Below are 26,486 nucleotides of genomic sequence, written 5' to 3'. Positions count from 1 at the left end.
TCTGCTGGGGACCTGCCCCAGCCACAGTCCCAGGCCACCCAGGTGATCTTGCCCTCTGCCCTGTGCTTTTCCAGCTGCTGCAGATGTTCTATCGGCAACAGGAGGAGATCCGAAGGCTCCGCGAGCTGGTGACCCAGCGGGAAGTGCAAGCCAAGCAGTTGGAACTAGAGATCAAAAACTTGCGCATGAGCTCAGCGTAGTTCTGAGCAGAGGCCTCTGCCATCCTGGCCCTCAGGGACGCCACTTGGCTCTGTGGGGAGGTCCAGAACCAAACCACAAGTCCCCCAAGAACAACCACTATTTCTATATTTTTTACCAGAAAACAAAACTCTCAGTCACTGAAGGAGATTCCAGTAGGACGTGGTGCCGTTTCCTATTTGCCTTCTCGCAGCAGTTTCTGCACTGACTGTTTTTAGATGTTCTGTTGAATTCTACTTCTGAGGTCCACGTGGAGCTGTGACTTCTCAATGGGAAAGAACACTGCAGGAAGTTAGAGCTGGTAGAAGTGGGGAGGTCAGGCTGCCTGTCATCTAGAATGGGGGGAAACGGAGGCAGGAGGGCAGTGTCCCCACTCACCCCATCCCAACTGACACATGCTTCATATGTTGGACTATAGAATCCATAATTCTGCTACTCAAAAAAAAAAATTTAGAAGTTTGAAAACCAGTGATCTGGCCCAACTCATTCTTTGAAAAGTGAGGAAACTGAGGCTGAGAGAGAGGCAGGTGAGGCTGGGCTGAGCACCTGGGTCTCCTGGGTGAGTCTTTCTGCTGATTCTGGCCCTGTGCACTTCTCAGCCCCCAGGACAGTGAATATGTTGGGTCTGGCCTCTCCTGGGCCTTGACTGACTTGGTGACCTCTTGCAAAGTCCTTCTTTCTCTGGTCTCAGTTTCTCCATCTTAAGAAGGGGGGGGGGACTCTGAATGAGCTCCCTCCACAGGATCTGCCACCAGAGACCTTGACTTGAGGAAAACCACAGGTGGGGCCTGGGTTTGCTGCAGAAACTCACACTGACCAAGGGGTCAAGTTTAAGGTCAGGGAAATGAATCAAGATTTAGCCCAATTCTAGAACTCAGACAGGCAGTCAAAACCTTCCTTTCCAGCCTGCATCAGATGGATGTGAGTAGACCCGGTCTCCTATGTGGGGATGCAGACCTCAGAGCTGTGTCCTTGACTGCTGGCTACACAGCGCCTCCTGCAGGAGAATGTAGGCAAAAGAGCCCCCACTCCCCAGGAGGCAGTGGGTCCCCAGCACGGAGTACCAGCAGAGCCCTGTGGTCACTCACCGATGGCAGTTTCCAGAGAGGGATGAATGCACTAGGTAAAAAGTAGGACCACAGATGACCCTGAAGTCCCCTTCTGGCCCCAAAGTCTTCTGCATCTTCCCTCTTTTGTGAATCTGTTTCCTGGGTCAATTCAGCAGCCAAACCAGACTGGGAATGATGAGGAGTAAAACCCATTCCTCCTTCCCCAAGAAGAGTGGACATCACATTGGGTGACTGGAGCTCAGATGGGGACAGCAGGAGCTACCAGCCTGGTAGGCAGCCCTGTACATTAGAATCCCCTTGACAGCATTCAGGAAATGCAGATGCCCAGGACTCACCTGGATCCACTAAAGCCAACTCTCGTGAAGGGCCTGGCCCTCTGCATAAGCTGCCCAGGTGATTCTGCAATTCAGTGGACTAGTCTGTCAGTACCTATTTGCCGTAAAGATGAGAATAGTGAGTGCCAGACAGGAGCCTGGGAATCAGTGCTGATGGTCATCTCACACCCCCACCCCCACTAGCTAAGGCTGATGTCCCCCGTTAGCACACACCAGAGATCCACGGTCCTTGTCTTATCTCCATTTCCTCAGTTACTGAGACTCACTCCCAGCCAAAGCAACAGCCAAGCTTGCCTTACCATGCCGCAGAGCAAAAAGCCAAGTCCCAGGCATTGTCAGGAAAGTAGGGTCCCTAGATGGAGTAACCCCATGCACTTCATTTGTGGCCACACTTTACAGTTTACACAGCCCCTTGTCCACTCACTGGCATGTGCTACTGGAACACAGGTCTGTGAGTATTATAATCCCCCTGCTCAGAAGGGAAGACCTAGCCTCAGAGAAGTGAAAACCTCATGTCCAAGGTCATTGGCTGCCAAGCTGGAGGTGTGTGGGGGGTGCATCCAGAGAGAGAGCTTCTGATCATGACTGCCTGGTGCCATCCCTTCCCAGCCCCCTCCCCCCCAGGGACCCAGACCTCCCACTCAAAAGCAGGAGACAGGCAGCTTTGAACAAACTCTTTTTCTTTTTTTTTTTTTTTTAACATTTAGAATAAATTATTTAAATTATTTCACAGCAAGGGAGAGGGATAGATAATTTTTATCCGATATTTTTTAGAACCATCTTTTTTAAAAACTACTTTTTTTTTTTTTTTATTTTCTTGAGCTGATGGAGCAGAACATGCCCAGCACTGGACATGTCCTGCACTCGGACAGTCTCCTTACTGCAGACCCCGGGATCCCCCTTTCTGTTGACTCAGGAACTTTCCGAGGGTGAGGACAGTACAGGGAGATAAAGTTTGGCTGGTGTCCATCTTAGCTCTATAATAATTGTGCTTCCTGGGACAAAAGTTGAGAACCATCATAGAGGAAACAGGAAGTCAGAAATCAATCTATGCTTTTAATATGAAACCGTGCCTGAAACAGTTTGAATGATTGTTTTAATGTTTCTGAAATTCCTTGTACCTTTGTAATAAAAAAAAAATAAAAAAAGAAGTAAAAGTGAAAATAGATACGGAATTGTGCAATGGAAAGAATGTAACAAAATAAACATCCGGCTATAGACAGTTTAATACACGCAGCTTTTCGCTTCTTGATTTGTTTCACTAATGCCAAGTAAGCAACTACTTTACAGCCAGAAACAGGGCTAGGAAACAGGGCAGGTCCTAACACACAGACCCCCTTCTCTTTGGAAGTGGCTGGGAGTATGGAGAGGGGCCAAGATGAGGGCAGTGCTGGTTGTTCTGGGAGGAGAAGCTGGGGAGGCTTCCTAGAGGAGGTGACAGGCCTTAACCCAAAGTTAATAAGCAGGAAAGAGGACATTTGGGGAGCTGAATGGGACTCCAAGCAGTGAAAAAAAAAAAATGCAAGTCCCCCAGTCTGGAATCAAGCAAATGGTCGAGCATCAATATGGCAGGGCCCAAGGGTCTTAAAAACCAAGGACCTTATAAATTTTAGCCTGAGGATAACTGATCTTGGCCCAAAAGCCAAGAAGCGATTCTTTAAATTGTGGAAAGGGGCTCTCCCAGCAAAAAGGCACAAGAGTATAAGGGAAAGAGTGGGTGATGCTCACTGTCCGGAAAGGCCACCCAACTTCGGTCAGGAGGGAAGCCCATTTTCTTCCAGTCACTTAGCCCAGGTGGAGGGAGCCCGGCTTTCCGCGGTGGCCACCTGCGGTCCAGGGCAGGTACAGGAAGTACCCTGCTGGCGGGAGGATGCAGGGAGGCAGAGTCCCGCCGGATGGTGCCGCAGCTTCGCAGCCGCCCAGCGCCTGCCCAGCCTCCGCCCCGCCCCGGACCCCGCCAGGTTTCGATTCCGTGGGAGCCGCGCGGTTCCGCGCTGCGGGGGCGCGAATGGAGGGCGCTGGGGCGCGGAGCACGACCCCCGGGGGACTCGAGCCCGAGGAGGCGCGCGGCTGGCTTTGCCCGGAACATAGCGACCGCCCCGTGGAGCTCTTCTGTCGCCGCTGCCGCCGATGCGTGTGCGCGCTGTGCCCCGTGCTGGGCGCGCACCGCGGCCACCCGGTGGGCCTGGCGCTGGAGGAGGCGGCCCACGTGCAGGTGGGGAGCGCGGGTGCAGGTGGGGAGCGCGCAGCGCGCGGGGAGGGGGCCGAACCCCTGAGTAACGGACAAGGAGAGCCCGTGCCCGAGGTCCCACTGTCAGTTCCCTGTTAAGAGCTGGAAACGTGAAGATGGCCCCAGAGGTCATCGAGGGGATAGACCTAAGAACCGGAGACTGAGGCCCGAGGAAGGGCAAAACTTGATCCAAGGCCACCTGGTCAGCTTCAAAAGAGGTGGGTTTAGGAGTGGGAACTGGGGAGCCCAGGCTGGTACCCAGATGTCCTTGGCCTTGACCACCATGATGGTCCACCCCACTAAGGTGGGCTATTAGAAAAGCTACTTTTTAGTTAACAGAAGTGAACCCCATCTACCCACAGATGGCAAACACCCACACAGAAAGCCACCCAACTGTGAATTGTCCCATTGCTTGAGAAGTGGCCTCAATGGCCCCTCTACCTCCCTGGGTGAGCCTCTCTTCCCTGTATGCCTTGCAGCTCCACAACCCAACCCAGCTGCTACTAGTATTAGTCATTTATTAATAACAAAAGGAGTGCTCCAGGAGCTAGGGACAGACCTTGAATTCAGTCCTCCACCAGCCTATAGCCCCCACCCCAGGGAGATGCTTTTCATCCTGAATCCCTCACTCTGAGGTAGCACTGTTAATGGCCAGGGTCTCAGGACTCCTGTGCCAGCCCTGCTCCGGACTTGTTTTGTGGCTCTGGTCAAATCCCTCGTCTCTGGACTCCCTGAAGGTCTGCCTAGCTCTCCAATCTCTACAGACCTAGATCTACCATGTCCATACCAAAGAAGTCCTCTGTGAGGAGCCCTGCCCTCCGAGAACTTTTTCCCTACACAGCATGACTTAACACCACCACCCTGTGACAATCTTGGCATTCCAAGGTGAAACTGGACCCACTGGGGGGCTGACTGGTGGAGTCCTGGGTTCAAGGCCTGCCTGAGCCTTCCTGTTGGTCTCTATAAAATGGCTATAATAATAATAATACTTGCTCCCCAGAGCTATGTTATTCAGAGTTAAGAAGGCTGCTTTCCAGAGATACAGTGCTCCATTTGTTCACCTGCCTGACCACCTTTCTTTGCACACCCATGTTGCATCCACACATCTACACACTCACCTACCTGTCCATCATCCATTCATCCATCACATCTATCCATACCTTGTGCCATAGGTGTGTCAAGTCATTGATCCTATTCTTCTCTAACCTGGAGGAGTTCCTGACTGGTTGAGGGAAGACAGAGGGTGACAATACAGTGTGATAAGCCCAAGGTAGTGGTGAGAACCAGATGGAAGAGAACTGGAGGCACGATGCCCCAGAAGATTTCTTGGGGAAGGTGTCATTGGAAGTGACCTTGAAGGATGGGTCAGATCCCAAGACACCTGGGTCTGGAGGAAACAGGCACCTGGAGGTTGGGGGTGTTCTTGACCCACGATGGACAGGACCTGGGTGCAAGGGCACCTGCCTGTCATCCCAGCAACTTGGAAGTCTGAAGCAGGAGGATTGTAAATTTGAGGCTAGCCTGGGCAACTTAGTGAGCCCCTGTCTCAAAAAATCAAAAGGGCAGGAGATCTAGCTCAGTGGTAGAGCACTTGCCTAGTATGTGTGAGACCCAGCGTTCAATCCCCAGTACCAAAAGAAAAAAGCAACAAAGAAGGAAAAAATAGCAATTTCGAAAAGCAGAGCTGGGCCAGGTAGGAGGAGCAGTCCAGCCCTGAGTGATACCTTATGTGGCCTCTAAGGATCAGTGTGGCCCAAGTCTCAGCTCATCCTCCAATTTGCCACCAGACTTGGGGCGAGTCACCTCACCTTCCAGTTCTCAGATACCTCTGCTGACAAAGAGCACAGGAGTGAATAGAGATAAGGGTCTGTTAATCTGAAAAGGGACAGAGATCTGATTTTTTTCCCCTTAATTCTCTCACCTACAGAAACTCATCCAAGAATGTTTACAGCAACTGGAGACCAAGAAGCAGCATCAAGTTGGCAACATCACCCAGATAGAAGATGCAGCCGAGAAGCTCAAGGCAAGTGGACGCTTCTTCCCTCTTCCAGTGGGGCTATCCACATTTCCCCTCAGACGTGAGTGTCCCCTAGTATGGCATCAGGGAAAATAAAGACCAATTTTAAAGGGGCAGTCAGGGTGGGTGGGCCTGGAGCTGACGGACAAATTCAATGCAGAACCATGAAGTGGGCACGCAAGTGAGGGCCCTGAGACTGCCGCATCATCAGCCACGGGGAGAATCTACCTGGGCCAGCGCCCCAGCCTTACCTCCTGCCACCTCCAAGGCGCCATCTTGTAGCAGCTGCTCTTCTCTCCTGGGGCTTCTAGACCTCCACCTCCCACACCCCAAATTGCCTTAAATAGAGCAAAATGCAGTCTACTAGTTGGGCGCCGTGGCGCACGCCTGTAATCCCAGCGGCTTGGGAAGCTGAGGCAGGAGGGTCATGAGTTCAAAGCCAGCTGCTCAGCAGCTTAGCAAGGCCCTAAGCAACTTAGTGAGACCCTGTCTCTAAATTTATAAAAAGGAGGGGGCTGGTGCTGGGAGTGTGGCTGTGTGGTTAAGTGCCCCTAGGTACAATCCCAGTACCAATAAAAATTCAGCTTACTGAACATACAAATCTCTCTTAAGGTCTCTGTCATGAACGAAATTAAATAAGGTATACACATATTGTATAAATACATACTGCTTCATGCTTTCCCTTTCATACAATGTGTATTTTCTGTATCTATTTCCTTATTTTTTTTATTGGCTCTGGGGATTGTGCCCGGGGTGCTGCTCTCCACTGAGCTACATCCCCAGCCTTTTTTATTCTTTTATTTTGAGGCAGGACGACACTCAGTTGCCCAGGCTGGCCTCAAACTTGTGACTGTCCTTCCTCAGCCCCCAGGTAGCTGGAATCCCAGGCCTGTGCCTCTGGGCCCAGCTGTACAATCTTTACTTAACTGGATTCTTTTGAGGGTTTGGGGGCACAAAGTTGGGTCTGACACTGTGAGTTGCCACTTTGACTATGAAAAAGTGGTCGCCTCTTTAGGCGCCTTCTGTGAGAACTCAGGTGGGTCCTTGTTCCCCTGGGCCTCAGCGGCTCCCTCCTCACAGTGAGGGCTGGGATGGGGGATGCCCTACAGGGTCCCGCCTCACAGAGGCCTGGCCCCGCTGACTGACAAGGCAGAGGGGAAGACTGGCTCTGGCTGGGGGAGCCGCTGGCACCAGCTCTTCCCAAGCCAGGCCCACAGTAGCGTGGAGCAGGGCCTGGAAACCACAGCATGATAAGGCCATAAAGAGACCTCCATCTTTGCCTGACCTCTGTTATCTGCCAGGTGTCTACAGGCCCCAGTGTGAAGAGACCTTTGTGGCTCACACTTATGGCCTCTGTTTAATAATTAATAGTGTCCCTCAACGTCTCCAAAAGCAGGACTCTGGGCTCAGGAAGGTACGACTGTTCAAAAGAACTTGGAAAACGAAAGTTGGCAAGTTGGAAAGTACCTCCCTGCAGAGGGTGAGGGAGGCGCCCGGCTGTTGGTCCTGAAGAAGACAGCCAGGGTGCATGTCCGCTGCCTGCAGATCCCTCAGCAGATACGGTTTTGGGGGTCCCCAGGGAAAGACATAGGACCCTCGTGGAGGGCCTAAGGGCTGTGGAGGTTCCAGCAACTTTTTGATTTAAAATAATCATAGATCCAAAGGAAAGTGCAAAGATAGTACACAGAAGTTTCGTGTACCTCCTCCTGGTTTGCCCCCAAGAATTGTGTACCTCTTACATAGCTATAGTGTAATATCAGAATCAGAAAATATTTATGTCCATTTCCCCGGGCTGGCCTTGAACCCCGGAGGTCCTGCCTAGCCAACCTGTAGCTGGGGTTGCGTGCTGCCAAGGTCGGTGTTAAAGGCTGTATATTCCATTGTCTGTATATTCCATGATTCATTAAGCCATTTTCTGCATGTCGAACAGTTAGATTTTACCTGGTTTTCCCCTAGTGCAAAAACAGTAGTGCAGAGAACATATTTTGGCCCCTTGGTTTGCCTCCTTCGGGATAGGATCCTAGAAGGGACACATTGCAATAGGCACAGCATGTGTGAGAAACCTAAGGCATCCTGTGGAGTTGCGGCTGATGTGGTTTGTGGCAGAGAGGTTGGGGCAACCACGCCTCCTGCAGTGGCAAATGAGGGGAAAGACCATTCGCATGGAAACAGCCTTGTAAACAGATCAATAAAGTTTGTGCAAGGTCCAGAGTCTGTTGTACAGAAGCCAGTGACCAGGATTAATCACCCACTCCCTTTTTAGGGCACAATTGAGAAGGACTTGGTCATTAATCCCCAGTCAACACCCATTTATGGTCACATCCTTGTTAATAGGCTTCCCCCATCATGGCACCTTAGGGCCAATATATCCAGGTGCAGGGAAAATCTAACACCCGCCTGCAATCTGCTCTACTCAAATGGGAATAGATGACACTACATCTCTTCTATGTTCTTCTTCCCGGTTTCTTCCAAATTTTCTTTTTTTTTTTTTCAGTACTGATAAGTGAACCCAGGGTTTCGTACATGCTAAACAAGTACTCTACCACTGAGCTACATCCCCAGTCCTTTTTTTTATTTTTAAATTTTGAGACAAGGCTGGCCTCAAATTTGTGATATTCCTGCCTCAGTCTCCCCAGTAGCTGGGATTATGAGATTATGCCACCACACCTAGCCTGAGTCTTCCAAATTTTCTGCAGTAAGCTTTTGATTCTTTTAAAAATTATAAGAAAGTATATGTGTGTGTGTGTGTGTGTGTGTGATTTTTTTAATTGATTACTATCAATTAAATTAGGGATTTAGAATGTGCATAGGCTAGCTAGGCACAGTGGCACACATCTATAATACCAACTGTTCAGGAGGCTGAGGCAGGAGGACGGCAAGTTTGAGCCCAGCCTGGGCAATTTAATAAGATCCTGTCTCAAAATAAAATATAAAAAGGGCTGGGATGTAGATCACTCACTGGCAGAGCACTTGCATAGCATGTGTGAAGCCCAGAGTTCAACCCTCAGTACAGAATAAAAAAAAAGAAGAACTTAGGCTGTCAGAGCCAAGGGCCATTCTAGATGAGGCTCAAGGCTGGGTGTGGTGGCAGGAGCCTATTGTCCAGGCTACTCAGGAGGCTGAGATAGGAGGATCATTTGAGCCCAGGAGTTGGAAGCCAGCCTAGTCAACAAAACAAAAAGCGAGGAAATAATTTCTCACTGGTCACATGGCGAGGTGGGACCTGGGCTAGAGCTGCATCCACCAAGTGTACCCAGACAGGAACCACTCTGAGGGGTCCAGCAGAGGGATGTCCCAGGGAACTATGGCTCAATCTTGGAAGAGACCAAGAAGTCAACCAGAGGTCACGAGACACCCCAGCCCCTGGGCCAGTGTTAGCAGCGTACAGGGGCCAGGGCCCCAGGGCAGAAGCTAGAACCAGACCAGGCCTGCCCTGGGGGAACCGGAGGACGAAAGGGACTCAGGGAGAGCCTAGGGCAGCCCCTTGCCTCACGCTCTGGTCTCCCTCTAGCTCCTCTCTCTATAACCAAACCATGGAGGAGGATTTTGGAAATTCAGCCTGCAGGGCTCAGCCCTCTGCCCTACAGAACAAAGCAGAAGTACCTGAGCAGGGTGCAGGGGTACTCGCCTGTCATCCCAGCAGCTCAGGAGGCTGAAGCAGGAGGATCACAAATTCAAAGCCAGCCTCCAAAACTTAGCAAGGCCCTAAGCAACTCAGTGAGACCCTGTCTCTAAATAAAATTAAAAAAAGGGCTGTGGATGTGGCTCAGTGGTTGAGAGCCGCTGGGTTCAATCCCAGTACCAAAAAAAAAAAAAAAAAAAAAAAATGTGGACCTGAGATACAGGGGCCCAGGCTGGCATGCGACACAGTAACTGCTGGAGGCTGAACTCAATAGCCTCAGATCTTACTCTGGGACCCACCAAAGCTGCAGGAATGGAATCAGAGCATGCAAGCAGGGGACCAAGGGGGTGACACGAGCCAGCCTTTGCCAGACTGGAAATGGAAAGACGAGGACCCTGTGAGGTCTTGCTGTTGATGTTGACGTCACTGGTCTCCCCTGTTGGCCCTGGCTACCCCTCCTCGGGACAGCCACAGCCACCATATCACAGTCCTGGGGGCCCCAAAGCTCCTGTGGCCTGGGCAGGGTTGGAGAGCCTGGCTCCCTTCCCAGGTGGCACAGCCCAGGAGAGGTGCCCCTCAGGGCTGTCCAGTGTCATACTGAGTTTTCAGGAAGCTGCTCTTTGTGTCCTCCTCACAGTCCCCTCACTCTCCATGGGACCCCAAGATGGATTCACATAGCCGACAGCTCTCCATGGACAAACCCCCCCCCCCCCCCCCCCGCCCTTCCCTGACCCAGGGCTCCGTGGTTGGTCTCCCTCTTTCTCAGAATCCTAAGGCTCCTCTCAGCTGGACCCCGTCAGGCTCTTAGCAGCCACCAGCTGCACCCAGCTGTGTCCAAACCCCAGCCAGTTCCACCTGGGGTCCAGTTCCATTTTGAATCCCTGTGGCCCAAGCCAGCACTTCCTTGTTTCATTATCAGCGCTCTCCTCCCCCTCCCCTCCCCTGTCTTAGCTGTGTTGTGTAACCAGCCCTAGCTGCTTAGACAGGAAGTCTTCTGCGGTTTTTTGTTGGTTTTTTTTTTTTTCTTTTTGGCACTGGGGATTGAACTTGGACACTCAATCACTGAGCCCCATCCCCAGCCCTATTTTTTAATTTTATTTAGAGACAGAGTCTCACCGAGTTAACTTAGCTCCTTGCTTTTGCTGAGGCTGGCTTTGAACTCTTGATCCTCCTGCCTCAGCCTCCCTAGCTGCTGGGATTACAGGCATGCGCCACCTCACCCAGCTCTTCTGGTGTCTTTAATCGTTCCTCCTGCATTGGGTGTGGTGTCATGAAGCCTCTTCTGTGTATTGCTCTTGACTAAGGCACTGCTTGGCACAACTTGGTTAGGAGGAGACACCTGCCTCTTGTTTATTACGTTGCCTCCAGCATGTTCATCTCTCCAGGTTTCTTTCCTTCCCTTGGTCATTCAGTGAAGATGTATTCATGTTTAGGTGCATGGACCTACTGCAACTTTGTTATCAGGGCCAGCAATGCAGACCAAGCCCCCGCCATCCTAAAGCCAATTGAATCCATGAGGTCTGTGGGATGAGCTAGCCCCAGAAGCCAAGCACCGCCTAAAGAACCATAGAGGAAACCCAGCTGGGGAGCTCATCTCCTGGGTCTTGCAAACCACACAGTAGTCCCACTAAGAAGAGAACATGGGGAGCCTGCCCCAAGCCCAGCCAGGTATAGGGGTCCTTCTGCTACGTGGATTACACAGATGTTTGGGCTGAGGAAAGGAGCTGGCCTGTGGTTTTGGAGTTTTTTTCCCAATTGATTTCTATTTTATTATTTCATAAGTGAAATAATAAAGTAAGAGCCTGTCATTCCTACCTCTCCAATCCCACCCCTCCTTCCAGACAGGACCTCTGCTAACATTTTCATTGCACTAGTAAACATACCCAGGGAGGTGTCCTTGTGCAGTGTTTGCTATATTTTATGTAAGTGGGATTATTGTGCATATGTTATTTGGACACTTGCTCCTTGCCACCAAGCCAGGACACATAGCTCTACTGTGTTCTTCATGTATATATATTTTATGGTGGTAAAATATCCGTAACATAAAATCAACCAGTTTTAAGTGTTCATTCCTGGGTGGTAGTTGCATTCACAAGGTTGTACAACATCACCCAAAATAGAAACTCTGAAACCATTGAACAGTCACTTCCCACTCCTCCTCCCCCAGCCCCTGGTAACCTCTACTCTGCTTCCTGTCTCTGTGTTGCCTATTCTAGGCATTTTGTGTAAATGCAATCATAACATTATTTGTTCTTTTGTGGCTGGTTTATTTTACTTAGGAAAATGTCTTGGAGGTTCATCCATGTTGTAACATTGTGAGAACAATGCATTCTTTTTCATTATTATAAATTATTTCACCGTATGAATGTAGCATAACTTATATAAGTAACATACATGCATGTCCCATATTGGAAACTGCACCCAACTCTTCTCTGGACTCCATGGATAATGCTATAGAAAGAATCACATGGTCGTGACGCTCATGTGAGCACATTTTGTAGGATCAGTTCCTATAAGGGGAAAAATGGTGTCTTTAGAGTAATGAATCTTCCCAATCAGGGATGTGTTTTTTTTAAAAAAAATATTTTATTGATTTTTTAAAAAAATAAATGACAGTGGATGCATTACATTTCTTATTACACATACAGAGCACAGTTTTTCGTATCTCTGGCTGTATATAAAGTATGTTCACACCAATTTGTGTCTTCATGCATGCACTTTGGATGATGGTGTCCATCACATCCCACCATCATTGCTAGCCCCCTGCCCCTTCCCTTCCTTCCCACCCTCTGCCCTATCTAGGGCTCGTCTTTTCCTCCCATGCTATGGTTTTTTTCTTCCATGCAGTTGGAAGGTTTTTCTTTCAGTACAGTTTTATTCTTTTCTTTATCTAGGTGCTGGGAATCAAGCTCAGGGCCTTGCAGATAACTGGGCAAGTGCTCTGCCACTGAGCTCCACTCCCAGACCATTTCCATTTCTGTTAAGTTTATTTTTAGATATTTTTATATTTTCCTCCTTACTTTAAAAAGCATCTTTATTAGCTGGGCACAGTGGCGCACACCTGAAATCCCAGCAGCTCCAGAGGCTGAGGCGGGAGGATTGGGAGTTCAAGGCCAGCCTCAGCAGTGAGGCCCTTAGCCTCACAGCAAGACCCTGTCTCTAAACAAAATATTAAAAAGGGTTGGGGACGTGGCTCAGTGGTTAAGCACCACTGGGTTCAATACTCGGTCCCAAAGCAAGACAAAAAAGCATCTTTATTTCTCCATGCACTTTCCGATGGGTGCTGGCCAGTACTTACACAAGTTTTAATTATTATGAGTTGACCTTGTATCTGCCACTTTACTAAACTTAGTTTATAGGCATTATAAGTTTTTTTTCAATGTCAATTATTCTGGAAATCTTGATTGGCAAACAACTTATCATCTGCCACTGGTTTTCTTTTTAGGTTCACGCAGAGTCAAGTAAAACCTGGCTGATGGACAAATTCACTGAACTCAGATTACTACTTGATGAAGAGGAAATGCTGGCCAAAAAATTCATTGATAAAAACCTGCAGGGGGCCCTCCAGGTGTACAGGGAGCAAGTGGAGTCTTGCAGGAAGCAGATTGACGTCATGGGCAGTCTCTCCAGCAGGGTCTGGGGTATCAGCCAGGAGCCCAACCCTGTTCAACTGCTGCAGGTAATGCTGGGGTCTCTGCTCGTGCTGCTGCCACATGCCACCCCATTCCACCTCGGCTGTTATGGCCCTGAGCACAGTGTTCCTGTAACATGTAAAGGGCATGGAGATCTGCTTGTCAGCATGTGGAATTTCTTGCTCGTGCACGAGTGTGCAGAGAGTGCATGTTGTCAGGAAGATGGTAGACATCTTGGACTAATTAAATAGTATCAGCAAACACCATCTTCGAGGGCTTTGGTGTTCTAAGCATTTTTTGTATCTCAGCTCTGATAGTTACTATAACTCTACAAAGTGGACTTCTCATCCCATTTTTGCAAATGAGAATTTGGGGCTCAGGGAGGTGAAGTGGGCTCACATAGCTGCCAGATGGCAGAGCTGGGGTCATACCCAGATGTATCTTAACCAATCCAATCCACAAGGCAGTGTTTTTTTTTGTTTTTGTTTTTGTTGTTGTTGTTTGATTTTTCTTTTACTGTACTGGGAATTGAACCCAGGGATGCTCTAACACTAAGCTACATCCCCAGCCCTTTTTAATATTTTATTTAGACACAGGGTCTCCTGAGTTGCATGCAGTGGCTGATCTGGAACTTGTGACCCTCCTGCCTCACCTCCGGAGTTGCTAGGAAGATAGGTGTGATCCACCACAACAGCTACTCGGTCCTTTTTTTTTTTTTTTTCATTTTTATTTTGAGACAGTCGTCCAGGTTGGCCTTGAACTTGCAATCCTTCTGCCTCAGCCTCCCAAGTAGTTGGGATTACAGGTGTGCACACCGTGCCTGGCTCTGCTTAGAGTGTTAAGACATCTCTCCCGAGGAGATTCTGGTATCGTAAAACATAGCTTCGGGGCTTTGGCATCGCTTTCTTCCATTTTCTTGTGCCACAGCTCCTGGTTTTGACCATTCGTCATCCCTCTCTCCTGTTCATTTATGTATTCCTCCATTACACACTGAGCCGGGCCATCTGCAGAACGTGAGGAGCTCACAGTGGGGCAGAGAGACATGCTAAGAAACAGATGTATGCAAAGCAGCTCAAGCAAGTTAGCAAAAGTATGTCCAAGAAATGATCTGACTCTCTCTGGGGGTGGGGCCAGGTCAGGGAAGACTTCTAGGAGGAGGCCGCTGTAGAGGGGGGTGTGGGAAAATGAGTAGGTGCTTACAGAGGGACAATTCAGAGAGGACATCCGGGCAAGAAGGAAATATGGACCCATGAGAACCTGGCAGGCCGGAGAACTACCTGGGGTGGCCTGGCTTGAGGAGGGGCAGGTGTAAGGCAGGTGGTCTTGAGAGATGGAGCTAGGTCAGTTCATGACGGGCCTCATGTGCCAAGCCAGAAGTTGAGACTTTGTCCTGTAAAGAGATGGCAGCCAGGGGCATGTTTGGAACTGAGGAATGAAAGCGTTGGCTTGGGCATGTTACTTAGGTGACGGGGTGGGAATGGACTGGGGTCCCCCCAAGGCCGGAGGCTGGGCGGGGTGTTGGAGGGGAGACCACGGGGTCCAGGGGAGAAATGAAGGTGGCCGGGACCCAGGTAGGGGTAGTAGGGTGGGAAAGGCAGGTTCAGAGACGCAACAGGAGTGGAGTTTGGAAGAGGAGGGTGAGGATGGATCCAAGGTGGTACTTGGGTTTCCTGCTTGAGAAATGGCGGCTGGGTTGGGTGGGGATTTTTCTCTGAGTCTACAAAGGCGCAAGTCAGATGTGCTCAATTTCACTCATTTAATCCATCATACAGATCTGTTGAGAATCTACTGTGTGTCAGGTCCCATCAGACATGGGTGCTTGAGTTACCAGATGGCAGCGTTTTGTCCTCTATTGGGGACAAAACTGGGGAGCTCTACCCCACCTACATGCCCTTTGGGCCAGCCTCCCACCTTCTCGGGGCTGCTTCCGGCCACCCCTGGATTTTCTGCTTGTGTTCTGTCCCCTGGCCAGCTCTAAGTGGAACTTTAGCCCTGGTTCCCACCAAAATGAGTATGGACCCTTGCCTTCTTCAGCCAGGTGATCCTGGAGGCCTCCCCCAGCCCCCTCCCAACACATAGGCTCCCGCCAGGTGGGGCACCCATCCACCCAGGCCTTGTGGGGTAGCTCAGCCTGCCAGCCAAGGCCTGCTCACCTGGGGCCATCTCCCTCCTTGCCCAGGACAACCCTTTTGAAACCTGAGAATACAGGCTCATAATCCTAGTATAGGAATATAATGGTTTAAAGCCAGGGAAGAGTTGATGAGCCAAGAGAGGCGGGGGCATGCCTGTGACCCCAGCTACTCCTAGGCTGAGATAGGTCTTGAATCGCAAGTTCAAGACCAGCCTGAGCAACTTAATGAGACCCTATGTCAATATAAAAGATAAAAAGGGCTGAGGATGTAGTTTGGTGGCACATGTCCCTGGGTTGGGTTGGGCCACAAAAACAACAACAGAGAGTCTATGAAGGAGTATGAGGTCACCCACAGGACCTCCAGGAGGACCAGAGAGTCAGGAGGAAAGACCAGGCCACAGGGGGTTTGATGCTGGTGTAGACCCCACCATGCTTCTGCTGGGCAAGACCTCAGGCCTCCAGCGCCACTGTCCCTGAGAGTCACATGCCACCATCATTACCTCCCCCTCACTTCCAAATCCTGGACTTGAGTTGGTGGGATCTCATCACAGGCCTGTGCCCTGGTGCAAAGAGGGCTGGGAAGGGGGAGTTTCCTGGCTTCCACTTAGCAAAGCCACACAGCTAAGGCGGCTGTCAGCTGGAGAACAGGACACATGCCCTCTGTGGTGGCCACAACTGAACCTTCCAGGGTCCTCAGTTTCCCTCCTGGGACATGGTCTCCTGCTCTATCCTGTGGACAAGCCCCAAAATGGACTCTTCCTTCAGGAAGACTGGCCTCTCTTTCTGGGGCCCTGTGCCTGAGGTAGACCCCTGTTAAGTGTCTCCAGGCTGAAGCCTCATAGGGAGGGACCCCAGAGATGGAGAGCACCTAAGGCCAGGTAGTCACTGGCTCCTGCCTCTGTTCCTCAAAGCTAGCGTGGGGGAGGCCTCAGAGCACTGGGAAGGGTGGGAGGGAAACTCGGAGGGAGGGAAGGAAGGAGGGACTCCGCAGCACCAGCCCTGAAATGACCTCCGCATGCCTTCCACTCAGGCCCGTAGGCTGTCTCTGTGGTGCTGCTCTGGGGACACGGCCTGGGCTAGCCAGGGTGCTGGGGTAAGCTGGGGTCTGGTGCCTGGTCTGGGCTTGTTCCTGGGTGCCGCAATGGAGGCTGGGATGCCGCCTGCAACCTCCAGCATTGCCCTGACCCCTGTGCCACCCACACAGGCCTACACAGCCACTGAGCAGGAGATGAAGCAGCACATGAGCCTCGGGGAGCTGAGCCACCCCGTGCCCCTGTCCTTCGAGCCCATCAAGAGTCTCTTTAAGGGCCTGGCGGAAGCCATGCAGAGTACGTTTCAGACACCACTAGACGTTCGCCTGAAGGAAAGTAAGTCGCCATGTGACCAACTTTGAGTCCTTAACTCCCAAGTGCCCTGTCACCCAGAGACAACTGCAAGGGCTGCCACGCTAAATCGTGTCTCCCTCTCACACAGGCCCTTGTCTGGGCAGGCAAGGGCTCCTGGGCCTGGTGCCCAGCCCCCACTTATGACTCCGACATCTCCTCCTACCCTTCCCAAGATGGTGTCTGCCTGCCTCTCCCCAGCCACAGGGCTCTGCTCTGTCCCAACCATTCCTGCAACCCTGTCACATCTCAGGTTTGCCCACTCTGGGCTCCCAGCAGGGTGGCCAGCCCTCACTCCTCTCCCCTTCTTCTCTGCCACCCATGTCCTTCCTGGGGTGTTGATAAGATAGATTCAGGGCCTCACAAATGCCTGAAGGGCAGAGACCACTTTGGGTACAGCTCCAAGGTCCCCACAGGGCCTGGCACAAACCAGGTACTTAGAGGTCCTTTCCTGACTCCTTTAGTCACTCACCGCTGTGATGCTTTGCTCAGAATGCTGACAGAACCCTACTATGTGGCAGGCCCAAAGGGCCCATGACATAGCCCCTGCTTTTGTAGTAAAAGAAGGAAGGTCCCATTTTCTGAAATGGGAAGGGGCCCTTAGGATTGGAGGGAAGGACTGTTTGGACCTACTGGGTGTGGGAGGTTTGAGCTACCATGTGCTGATCTCACACAGGTAATAGGATGGATGGTTCTAGAGTTCTAGAGGTTGGCCTCCCACAACCATCGCAGGCCATGAATGAGTGCCCTGAGAGCGATGGGTAGGCAGAGGTGCCTCTGAGGAGATGGTCTGGGGAGGTGGTGAACTCACCAAGGTGCCCCCCTGAATGCTCTTGAAGGGACAGCCTCCCGCCCTTTTTCTTAGAACTGGATCCTTCCCAGGACTCAGCTCTAATGGTTTGGCATCAACCTCCACCTGGAGGCTGCCTCCCATCCCAGAGTGCTAGCTACTACACTCAGGAGCTCATCTACTCTGGGGCTCTCCATGGCCTGCCCCCGCCAGCTGCTTGTGGTCCTGGAGCATCTGGGCCGCTGTGAATTTGCATTTCCTATTCCGGTTGCGTCTCCCAGGAGGGGAGAGTGTGCGAATCTTTTTTGTGTGTGGATCTGTGCTGCTCGCAGAGCTCTAGGCGATCATTTCTCACTCTTCATTTCAGACATCAACTGCCAGCTCTCAGGCTCCTCCAGCACCACACTTGGGGCCCTGCTGAAAACAAGCCCCTCACCAGAGAGATCGCTCTTCTTAAAATGTAAGACCCCAAGAGTGGAGAGAGGGTGGAGGGGATGGGAAGGACAGGTGCAGGGGGGAAGAGCAATGAGAGCCCACCCCCCGTCTTCTGTTAAAGAGTCCCAACTTGTGTTTTGCTTTTTTTCAAGAACTTTTATTAGTAGTCTTTTAATAATAGATGTTCATTGTAGAAAAATTAGAAAACATAGGATATTACTGAAAATCTTTCCCATATTTAACTAGTATGATTTGTCCTTTTACCTTTTTTTTATTTTGCATAGCTAATGTACATATAATGATGTAACACGGTATCATACTATACACATTCTTTTATAGTCTGTGTTTTCATTTACTGATATATTGTGAATATCTCTGTTCCCTTAAAAATTAAGGGTAAGAGGCCGGGATGTAGCTCACAGGTAGTGTGTTTGCCTAGCATACAAAGGCCCCTGGGATTGATCCCCAGCACTGAAAGAAAAAAATAGTAGGAAGAAAATAATAGAGGCAAATCCTGCCAGGAGGGGGGTGGGTGGAAGGAGAATAGAAGTTCAGTGGATTAGAGAAAGAGGAATGAACGGAAGGGAGAGGAGACAGGAAAAGGAAAGACAGTGGAATGACTCTGACTACTTCCCTATGTACATATAGGAATACACCAAAGTGACTCTCACTATCATGTACATCCACAAGACTGAGGTCCTAATTAGAATAAGATATAATTATATTGTATAGTTATATCAAAGTGGACTTTACTGTCATGTGTAACTAAAAAGAACATATAAAATTTTAAAAAATTTAAAAAAAAGAGAGAGAGACTGAGGCTATAGCTCAGTGGCAAAGTGCTTGCCTAGCATGTGTGAGGCACTAGGTTGGATCCTTAGCACAACATAAAAATGAGACAAATAAAATAAAGGCATGCTGTCCATCTACAACTTCCAAAAAAATAAATAAAACAAATAAGTAAATAAAAGAAAATTATAGAGGCAAATCTTGAAGAAAATCAGAAAATATAGGTGTACAAAGGAAAACAACTACCTCTCCCAGAAATAAATGCTGCTAATATTTTTATCTATTTTTTCAGACATTACAAAACATACATATGTGGGTATTTTCAATTGGAAGCATATTCTTTCATATTTTATATTCTATTATATTCTTTTAACATAACAGTATAGCTTAAATACTTTTCTATTTCAATAATACATTATTATTCATGAATGGATCATATTTAACCATTCTCATATTGCTGAACATTTAGAAAGGTTTACATTTTCAATCCATTTTGTTCATTTTTGTTGAATTGATTAATGAGTGGATGAATATGCCTTAGCTTATTTTCTGATTATTTTTTAGGAATAATTTCTCAAAGAATTACTGAACATACATTTTTTCTTTCTTTCTCTATTTATTTTGGTACTGAGGATTGAACCTAGGGCATTTAATCATTGAACCACTTATCCAGCCCATTTTTATTTTTTATTCTGAGACAGGGTCTCACTAAGTTGCTTAAGGCCTGGCCAATTTGCCAAGGCTGATTTTGAACTTGTGATTCTCCTGCCTCAGCCTCTGGAGCTGCTGGGGAGAAAATGAAATTTTAAAAATACGCTATTTTCAGTAACATTTTCTTTAAAAGTAGGAATGAATCTAAAGTAGGAATGATATGTAAAACCTCTCCACAGAAAACTCTAAAAACATTACTAAAGAATTTAAAGACAGTTTAAATAAATGGAAGGATAGATCATGCTTATGCATCAAGATAGTGTTATTTTCTGTACTACAAACTTGGTGACTTAACATAAATTTGGGGCTGGAGTTGTAGCTCAGTGGTAGAGCACTTGCTGGCATGCCAGCGGACTTGGGTTCCATCCCCAGCAGTGTCCCCTACCCCAAATGCCTTAAGTTACCCACAGTGACTTAGGTCTGGGCCAGTGTTGGAGCCCAGATCAAAATCCCCCTCACCAGCAACCAGGCAAGTCTAAAATGGTCCCTACCTAACCCTTCAGGCCAGGATTTCAACCTGGGAGATTTGACTGTTATCTCAGGGGAAGGATCAGTAGGTGACTTGCTAAGCAACCACAGGTATTTTTCCTTATTACAGTTCCGTATCTACAGTTCCGTAGGATGTAAGTGCAACAAAATCACTGGCAAAATCAAGGCTGGGCTTCTTTCTGGGGAAGACCCAGCCCCTTGCCTTTTTCCTGTCACTAGAGACTGCCTGAATTCCTTGGCTCATAGCCATTCTTTCCATCTTCAAAGTTAGCAAGTATCCATCTTTCTGCCCCTCCTGTGAGCACATCTCCGCCCAACTCTGCCTCCCTTTCGGCTTTAATTAATATGGGGCTGGGGTTGTGGCTCAGCCGTAGAGGGCTCGCCTAGCTCGTGCGAGGAGCTGGGTTCGATCCTCAGCAACACATAACAATAAATAAAGATGTTGTGTCCAACTACAAGTAAAATAAATAAATAACCAACCCAACTCCTGTAATTGACTACACTGGGCTCACCTAGGTGGAGCCCACTGATTTCTCCACGGCGCCCTGCAAAATGTTCTCTTTAGAGTATCTGATGTGGTAAAGTGTTCATCGATGTCTCAGTAAATTTTAAAAATCAGATTACGTAAGAGCATGTGGAGTATGATACCAATGTTAAGAAAAACTAAACGTCAAGTTAAGGACAGAAAAAGATTGGAAGGACACACACCCAGTGTTAACAGTGATAGGATTCTTTTTAATAAATTTTTAGAGACTGGCTGTAAATTCCAAGGTACAAAATTCAAACATTAAAAAGGATATATACGGTAAAATTATCTCTCCTTCCCCTTCCTCCAGCCGCCGAGGAAATGGGGGTAAAGGGTGGCTTTCCCTCGCGCCTTCTGGCAATTGCCCTGCTCACCAGTGTGGCGCGGGGGCGTGTCCGGAGATGACCCCGCCCACCACGCGTATCCGTGTCCCCGCCCCCCACAGACGCGCGCACGCCCACGCTGGATCCGGACACGATGCACGAGCGCCTGCGCCTCTCCGCCGACGGCCTGACGGTGCGCAGCAGCCTGCTGGGCCGCCTGGGACCGACTCCCGCGAGGCGCTTCGACGCGCTGTGGCAGGTGCTGGGTCGCGACTGCTTCGCCGCCGGCCGCCACTACTGGGAAGTGGACCTGCAGGAGGCGGGCTCCGGCTGGTGGGTGGGCGCCGCCTACCCCTCCCTGCGGCGCCGCGGGGCCTCGGCCGCTGCCCGCCTGGGCTGCAACCGCCAGTCCTGGTGCCTCAAGCGCTTCGACTTGGAATACTGGGCCTTCCACGATTGCCAGCGCAGTCGCCTGAGGCCCCGCGATGACCCCGACCGGCTGGGCGTCTTCCTGGACTACGAGGCCGGCGTCCTCGCCTTCTACGACGTGACGGGCGGCATGAGCCACCTGCACACCTTCCGCGCGGTCTTCCAGGAGCCGCTGTACCCGGCCCTGCGGCTCTGGGAAGGGGCCATCAGCATCCCCCGGCTTCCCTAGGGACCCACCGCGCAGTGGGCCCCAGGCGCGCTTGTCCCTGGCGTGGCCGGTTTGCTTTCTAAGACCTTCTCCCGGGCCCAGCGCTCCCCCACCAGTGGGTTGTTTTGAACCTCTTCCCGGGCTAGTTTCAAACGTGTCCCCAACACTGCTGCTGCCCTTTCCCCCACCACCATGGCTTCCGCTACACTACTTTCAGTGCAGGTTTCTGAAGGGGACGTACCCGTACCCACAAGTGAGCTTCAGCATTCTGGCTTTGTCAGAGAACCGTCTTCATACAGCGCCTAGACCCTCCTGGCACATAGTAAGCACACAGTAAATACCCGCCTGAGAGTCGCACAGCGGTGGCTCTTCTGTTCCTTAAGTTTCTTTGATATGTCAGCTCTCCACCTACTTCAGCTTGTCCACGTCACCTCCCTTCAGAGCAACTGCAAGGGTTTTTTACTTCCTGGTCTGAACCCTCTCTCATTTTCATCTTCTAAACCTAAAACTAGAGGGATCTGCCTAGAACTCCCAAGAACTACAAAAATGAAAAACAAAACTCACCTTCCCTTAGCATTCAAGGCTTTTCTAGTCTGCCCTCCTCGGCTTAGACTCATGCAGGTCCTGTTGCTCTTTTCAAAGAGGCTCCAGTCGGAACTGTCAGTTCTGCCTCTGCCTCTGTGCCACCCCACCCCACCCCCACCCCACCCCACATGGCGCAGGAAAAGTCTTTCTTCTCTTTGCCTGTCTCAGTCTTCTCAGCCCACAATAATCTCTCTTACTGTAAAGTCCACACATCTGGATCCTGTCTTTCCAGCTTGACTGGAAGCCTTCTAAGGGCAGCTGTGTCCTAAACCCACCCTGACCTGAAAAGTTTACAAAGTCCCTTTCCTCCCAGGCAATGAATGAATGACCAGCAGGCTGCTACCACTCACTCAGAATGGCCAAGCTGGGAGGACCTCATAGATCAACCTGACCTCATTGTACATTTGGGGAGACAGGTTCTGAAAGCAAGAGCTGCCTTAAGTTACCCACAGTAACTTAGGTTTGGGCTAGTCTTGGAGCCCAGATCAAAAACCCCCTCACCAGCAACCAGGCAAGTCTAAAATGGTCCCTACCTAACCCTTCAGGTCAGGATTTCAACCTGGGAGATTTGACTGTTATCTCAGGGGAAAGATCAGCAGGTGACTTGCTAAGCAACCACAGGTATTTTTCCCAATTGTCTTAGGAGAAAAACTGGGATTTGGGTAGTTGTAGATATGCTCCACATAGATTGCTTAACTCAGATGTGACCAAGGAAACCCCCCAAACCCATTTTTTTAAATAAAGTGACCAAGAGAAAAGGCCAAAGGGCCAGGCCCTCAGAGGCCAGCTCCTCCAGCAGAGAAAGGTGGCATTCTGACCTGTCAGTTCCCTTGCTGGTTTTGAAGCTCTGATGGTGCTAAAGTGTATTCTCTCGCTTTTCATTTGGGGATGCAGTACCTGATCCCCTTGTGGTTTAAACAGACTGTATGCATTCATTAGTTTGAACCATATAAAACAGTCAAGTTCCAATGATTTGGGGCTTTAAAATGGTACTTTATATAGCAATATAAGTTTACTACAAGGCAGAAGGAATCAAAGTGCCTTCAGTTCTAACCAAATAATTGAAACCTCCACCTGAATAGATGACTAAGCACTGTGTTCTAGAAATCTTGAGTAAAGAGAAAACTGAAATAGGGAATGGCCCAAGGCTGAATTCTGACAGGCAGACAACATTCCTGACAGATGTGTACTTTACATTTCCACCCAACCCTGAAGACCAGCATGTCTTCCCAGACCCACCGCTGCAGGGGCAAAGCCATGACAGCCCTCAGATTGGCCTTGCAACTCGCCTCATCTGAGCCTTATATAGTGTGGAGGGCAGCAGTTAGTTACCCCATTTATACATGGCAAAAATAGAATGAGTTAGTTGCTCAAGGTCACAGAACTAGTGTTGGAGTATGGGGGTCTGGGCTCCTGTCCATCAGGACGTACTGTTCAGGGTGGATGTAGCTGGTCACTCCAGCCCCTCTGTTGTTGAGCTAATGACTGTGATGCTTTGCTCTCACCTGGTTCTATGTGGGACCTGAATCTGCCTTTGGATTGCATTCCTTGGGTTGAGATGAGGCTTTCAACCTCGAGGGGACTTGTTTTGAGAGCTTGGGATTTAGGTAGCAGAGATAGAGATGAACTATAAAGCAGGAGAACAGCTGTGAGCCAAGGCCCATACTATGAGAAAACTGCAGCGGCAGCCCATAATCAACCACGTGATCTTGGACCATTTTACTTCCCATAGCCCTTTCTGTAAAAGGGGATAATGTCCCGAACTACCAACGAGTCAAGGTTATGAAAATGCCTTAAAAATTGTGCAGTGCTACATCATGCTAGGATTTATTAGCACTTCCCCTGGGAATTTATTGTGCCCCTGCTGCAGTGCTGAGACACATCAGGCCCAGCCACTATGTGGCAGCAGCGGGAGCCTCCTGGATACTCAGCACAGGAATGAAGCTTTCCTTGGGGTCCACATCCATAAGGGTGATCATGTACCTTAATCTCTTCCAGAATTAAATTTGTAGAAATTTCCTTATTGATGTAGCAAATTGCTTACAGTTTATTCCCCTGTGGTTCTGAAGATCCAATCCAGATCCTCTCACAAATGCCAGGCAAGCACTCTACTGCTGAGCTACACCCCAGCCCAGTGGATATTTTTAAATGACAGCAATTTTCTAATGTGGTTTAAATAATGTATTGTTAAGGTCTGTAAATAAGTCAAAAATAACACCTGGTATTTTGCCAGGGAAATGTTAGAGTTCGTAAACAAGTCTGGATGGTGCCTGGCAAAATGTCAGAGGGAGTGGTTTGAGAAGTAACAAAAGTGAGCCATTAAGTGTGGAGATTCCTTATTGGTTGATTGATGTATCTAGTTTATGCTAATTAAGATAAGCTGTGCAAAATGTATAAATAGCTCTGTTGCCCTACAATAAATGGCTCCTATTCCTGCTGCATCAATCTACAGAAGTTATTCGTCACCCCCCGGCTATTTTGCTGCAGCTGGCCTGCGGCAATGTATATTTTTTTCTTGGCCCTGAGGATCAAACCCAGGACCTGACACATGCTAGGCGAGTGTTTAACCACTGAGTTACAGTGGTTTTGTTTAATAAAATCTGAATTTTGTCACTTGCAACTGTGTTCTTCATTGGGACCTCATGTTGCTTCAATCAAATATGTAGCATCCAGGCCTGGAAAGGCCCTGGCTCACTTCCTGTCCCCTTCACAACCTACTTGTGGTCATCAGCTGGTCCTTGATTGAACATCTCCAGTGATGGGGAGCCTACCCCTCCTGAAGTTAACTCACTAAGTTCTTGCTTCCATGGAAACAAACCCCAACTCCCAGATAATATTATGCAGGTTTTGATGTCTTTGTGACCATCCTTTAGCAACACGGGAGCCATTTGTGGTCACTTAACAGTTTTTGGGAGATTTCAGGGACCCTCTTTTCCTATGGTATCTCTTCTATGATTCCACTTTGTCAGTGACATCAGCTGGTGGGGGTGCAGCCTAGCAGAGGGCACACAGAGGTGGCACTGCAGAGCCCAGGCCTGGTATGCCAAGGCACCCTGTGTCCTGATGAGAATGCTGTATAAGAAGGGGAGTGAGCATGAGAGCAGGGGCCCAGGTCTGAGTCTGCCATGACCTGCCCAGCAGGGCAGACCTTTAAGCCTGTCCTTCTCTCCCATATGCCACTCCTGCTAATGCATTCCTCGGGCACACTATGGGCATTTTCCAAAGCCTGTGCACATGGGTCCTCCCCCAGTCACTACACAGCTTGCAAGCCTGAACTACAGCGCCACCTCTTTTGGGAGGCTTCCCAACCAGTGCCCCTCTCCCACCATGCTCCTGTCTCAGCTCTCATGACTCTTGTCTACATTTTAGCAATTCTTACACATAGGGCACTGTCTATTAAGGGGTGGGGAACTCTCAGGACTACATGCTGCTTGTGGGTCTGCACATTCCGCTGGTAAGTGCTCAGGGATATCTTCTAGACCTGAGCTTCCCAATTGGAACTGGCTAGAGGTGTGCCCAGATGTTAATCCTTCAGCCCTCAGATATCCTGGTAAAGCATGAAGTACCTTTTAAGCAGCTGTTACTGGTTGCTGGCAACCTCATACTAACCTGCATGTATCCACACATGCTGTCATTTTCTCTGCATGCTATGATGGGAAGCATAGTCTCGACAGAGGCCCTTCTCCATTCTCTCCAACACATGATACAGCCCTCAGAAGGCAGGGAATTGAGTCTTTGTGACCTTAGAAGCTCTTCTCAGTTGCCATCAATTCCTCCCCTTTGGAGAATCTAGTTTGGGGTAACAGAACCACCTGGATCTTTCTGCCAGTCCAGGCTGTCAGAGCCTAGAGGTGACCCACTGCTCCTTGTCAGAAACAGCTTCCCAAATTCTCAGCTGCAGCCCAGGCCTTTCTCTCCTTTCCTTCCAGATCCAGGCCCTGGAACACCTCTTTTCTACCATATTATGTCTCTGCTGTGGGGGAAAAAAGGCCATCAAATCATAAACTAGTTGTGTGTATGTATGTGTGTGTGTGTATATATATATATATGTTCAGTACTTGGGACTGAACCAAGGGCACTCTACCACTGTACTGCATCCCCACACCTTTTTATTTTGAGACAGGGTCTCACTAAAGTGCCAAGGCTGCTCCTACCTCAACCTCTGCAGTAGCTGCCACTGCACCCAGCAGAAACTGTTTACTCAACCTCTGCAGAAACACTAACCAGAAACTGATACTGTCACACTTCAGTTCTTAGCAAATCAATTTGCAGTTTCACTTCAACCCAGGACTGACCTCACCCCACCATAGGCCCAGCCCCCTCCAAACGTTGTTTTGGGACCCACAGGAGGAGGCCCCAGACTCACAAGTAAAGAAACTTCAAAAGGATAATTATATGTATTTGAAAAGAGATTCAAATACACTTTGAAATAAGAGGAGTTATATAGTAAATAAGGTCAAATAAATATGAACAAAGATCACAAATTTGAAAAGATATTTGAAAAGGATTAATGTCAGTATTGGCTCAAAAGAACAAAGAAAAATATGACATTGAATCGCTGTAAAATGTTCATGCTGTGCTACT

General features: G+C 49.3%; 2 protein-coding genes across 2 annotated transcripts in view; both read left to right on the top strand.

Annotated features, from left to right (window-relative positions):
* Positions 1-200, top strand: part of Coro2a (coronin 2A) — a 28,395-nt gene extending 28,195 nt beyond the window's left edge. Inside the window, exon 12 of the mRNA XM_077797352.1 lies at positions 75-200. Within this exon, the coding sequence (XP_077653478.1) occupies positions 75-200 (126 nt within the window). The remainder of the gene's footprint in view (positions 1-74) is intronic.
* A 3,273-nt stretch (positions 201-3,473) lies between these two features.
* Positions 3,474-21,916, top strand: Trim14 (tripartite motif containing 14). Its single transcript, XM_026379945.2, has 6 exons — positions 3,474-3,818; positions 5,761-5,856; positions 12,918-13,151; positions 16,440-16,602; positions 17,775-17,867; positions 20,803-21,916. The coding sequence occupies exons 1-6, from the start codon at positions 3,474-3,476 to the stop codon at positions 21,336-21,338; spliced, it is 1,467 nt and encodes a 488-aa protein (XP_026235730.2). The 3' UTR covers positions 21,339-21,916.
* The last annotated feature ends 4,570 nt before the right edge of the window (positions 21,917-26,486 follow it).

Source organism: Urocitellus parryii, chromosome 4, assembly GCF_045843805.1.
Source record: "Urocitellus parryii isolate mUroPar1 chromosome 4, mUroPar1.hap1, whole genome shotgun sequence".
NCBI lineage: Eukaryota > Metazoa > Chordata > Mammalia > Rodentia > Sciuridae > Urocitellus > Urocitellus parryii.
This window is presented reverse-complemented; position numbering and strand designations above follow the sequence as displayed.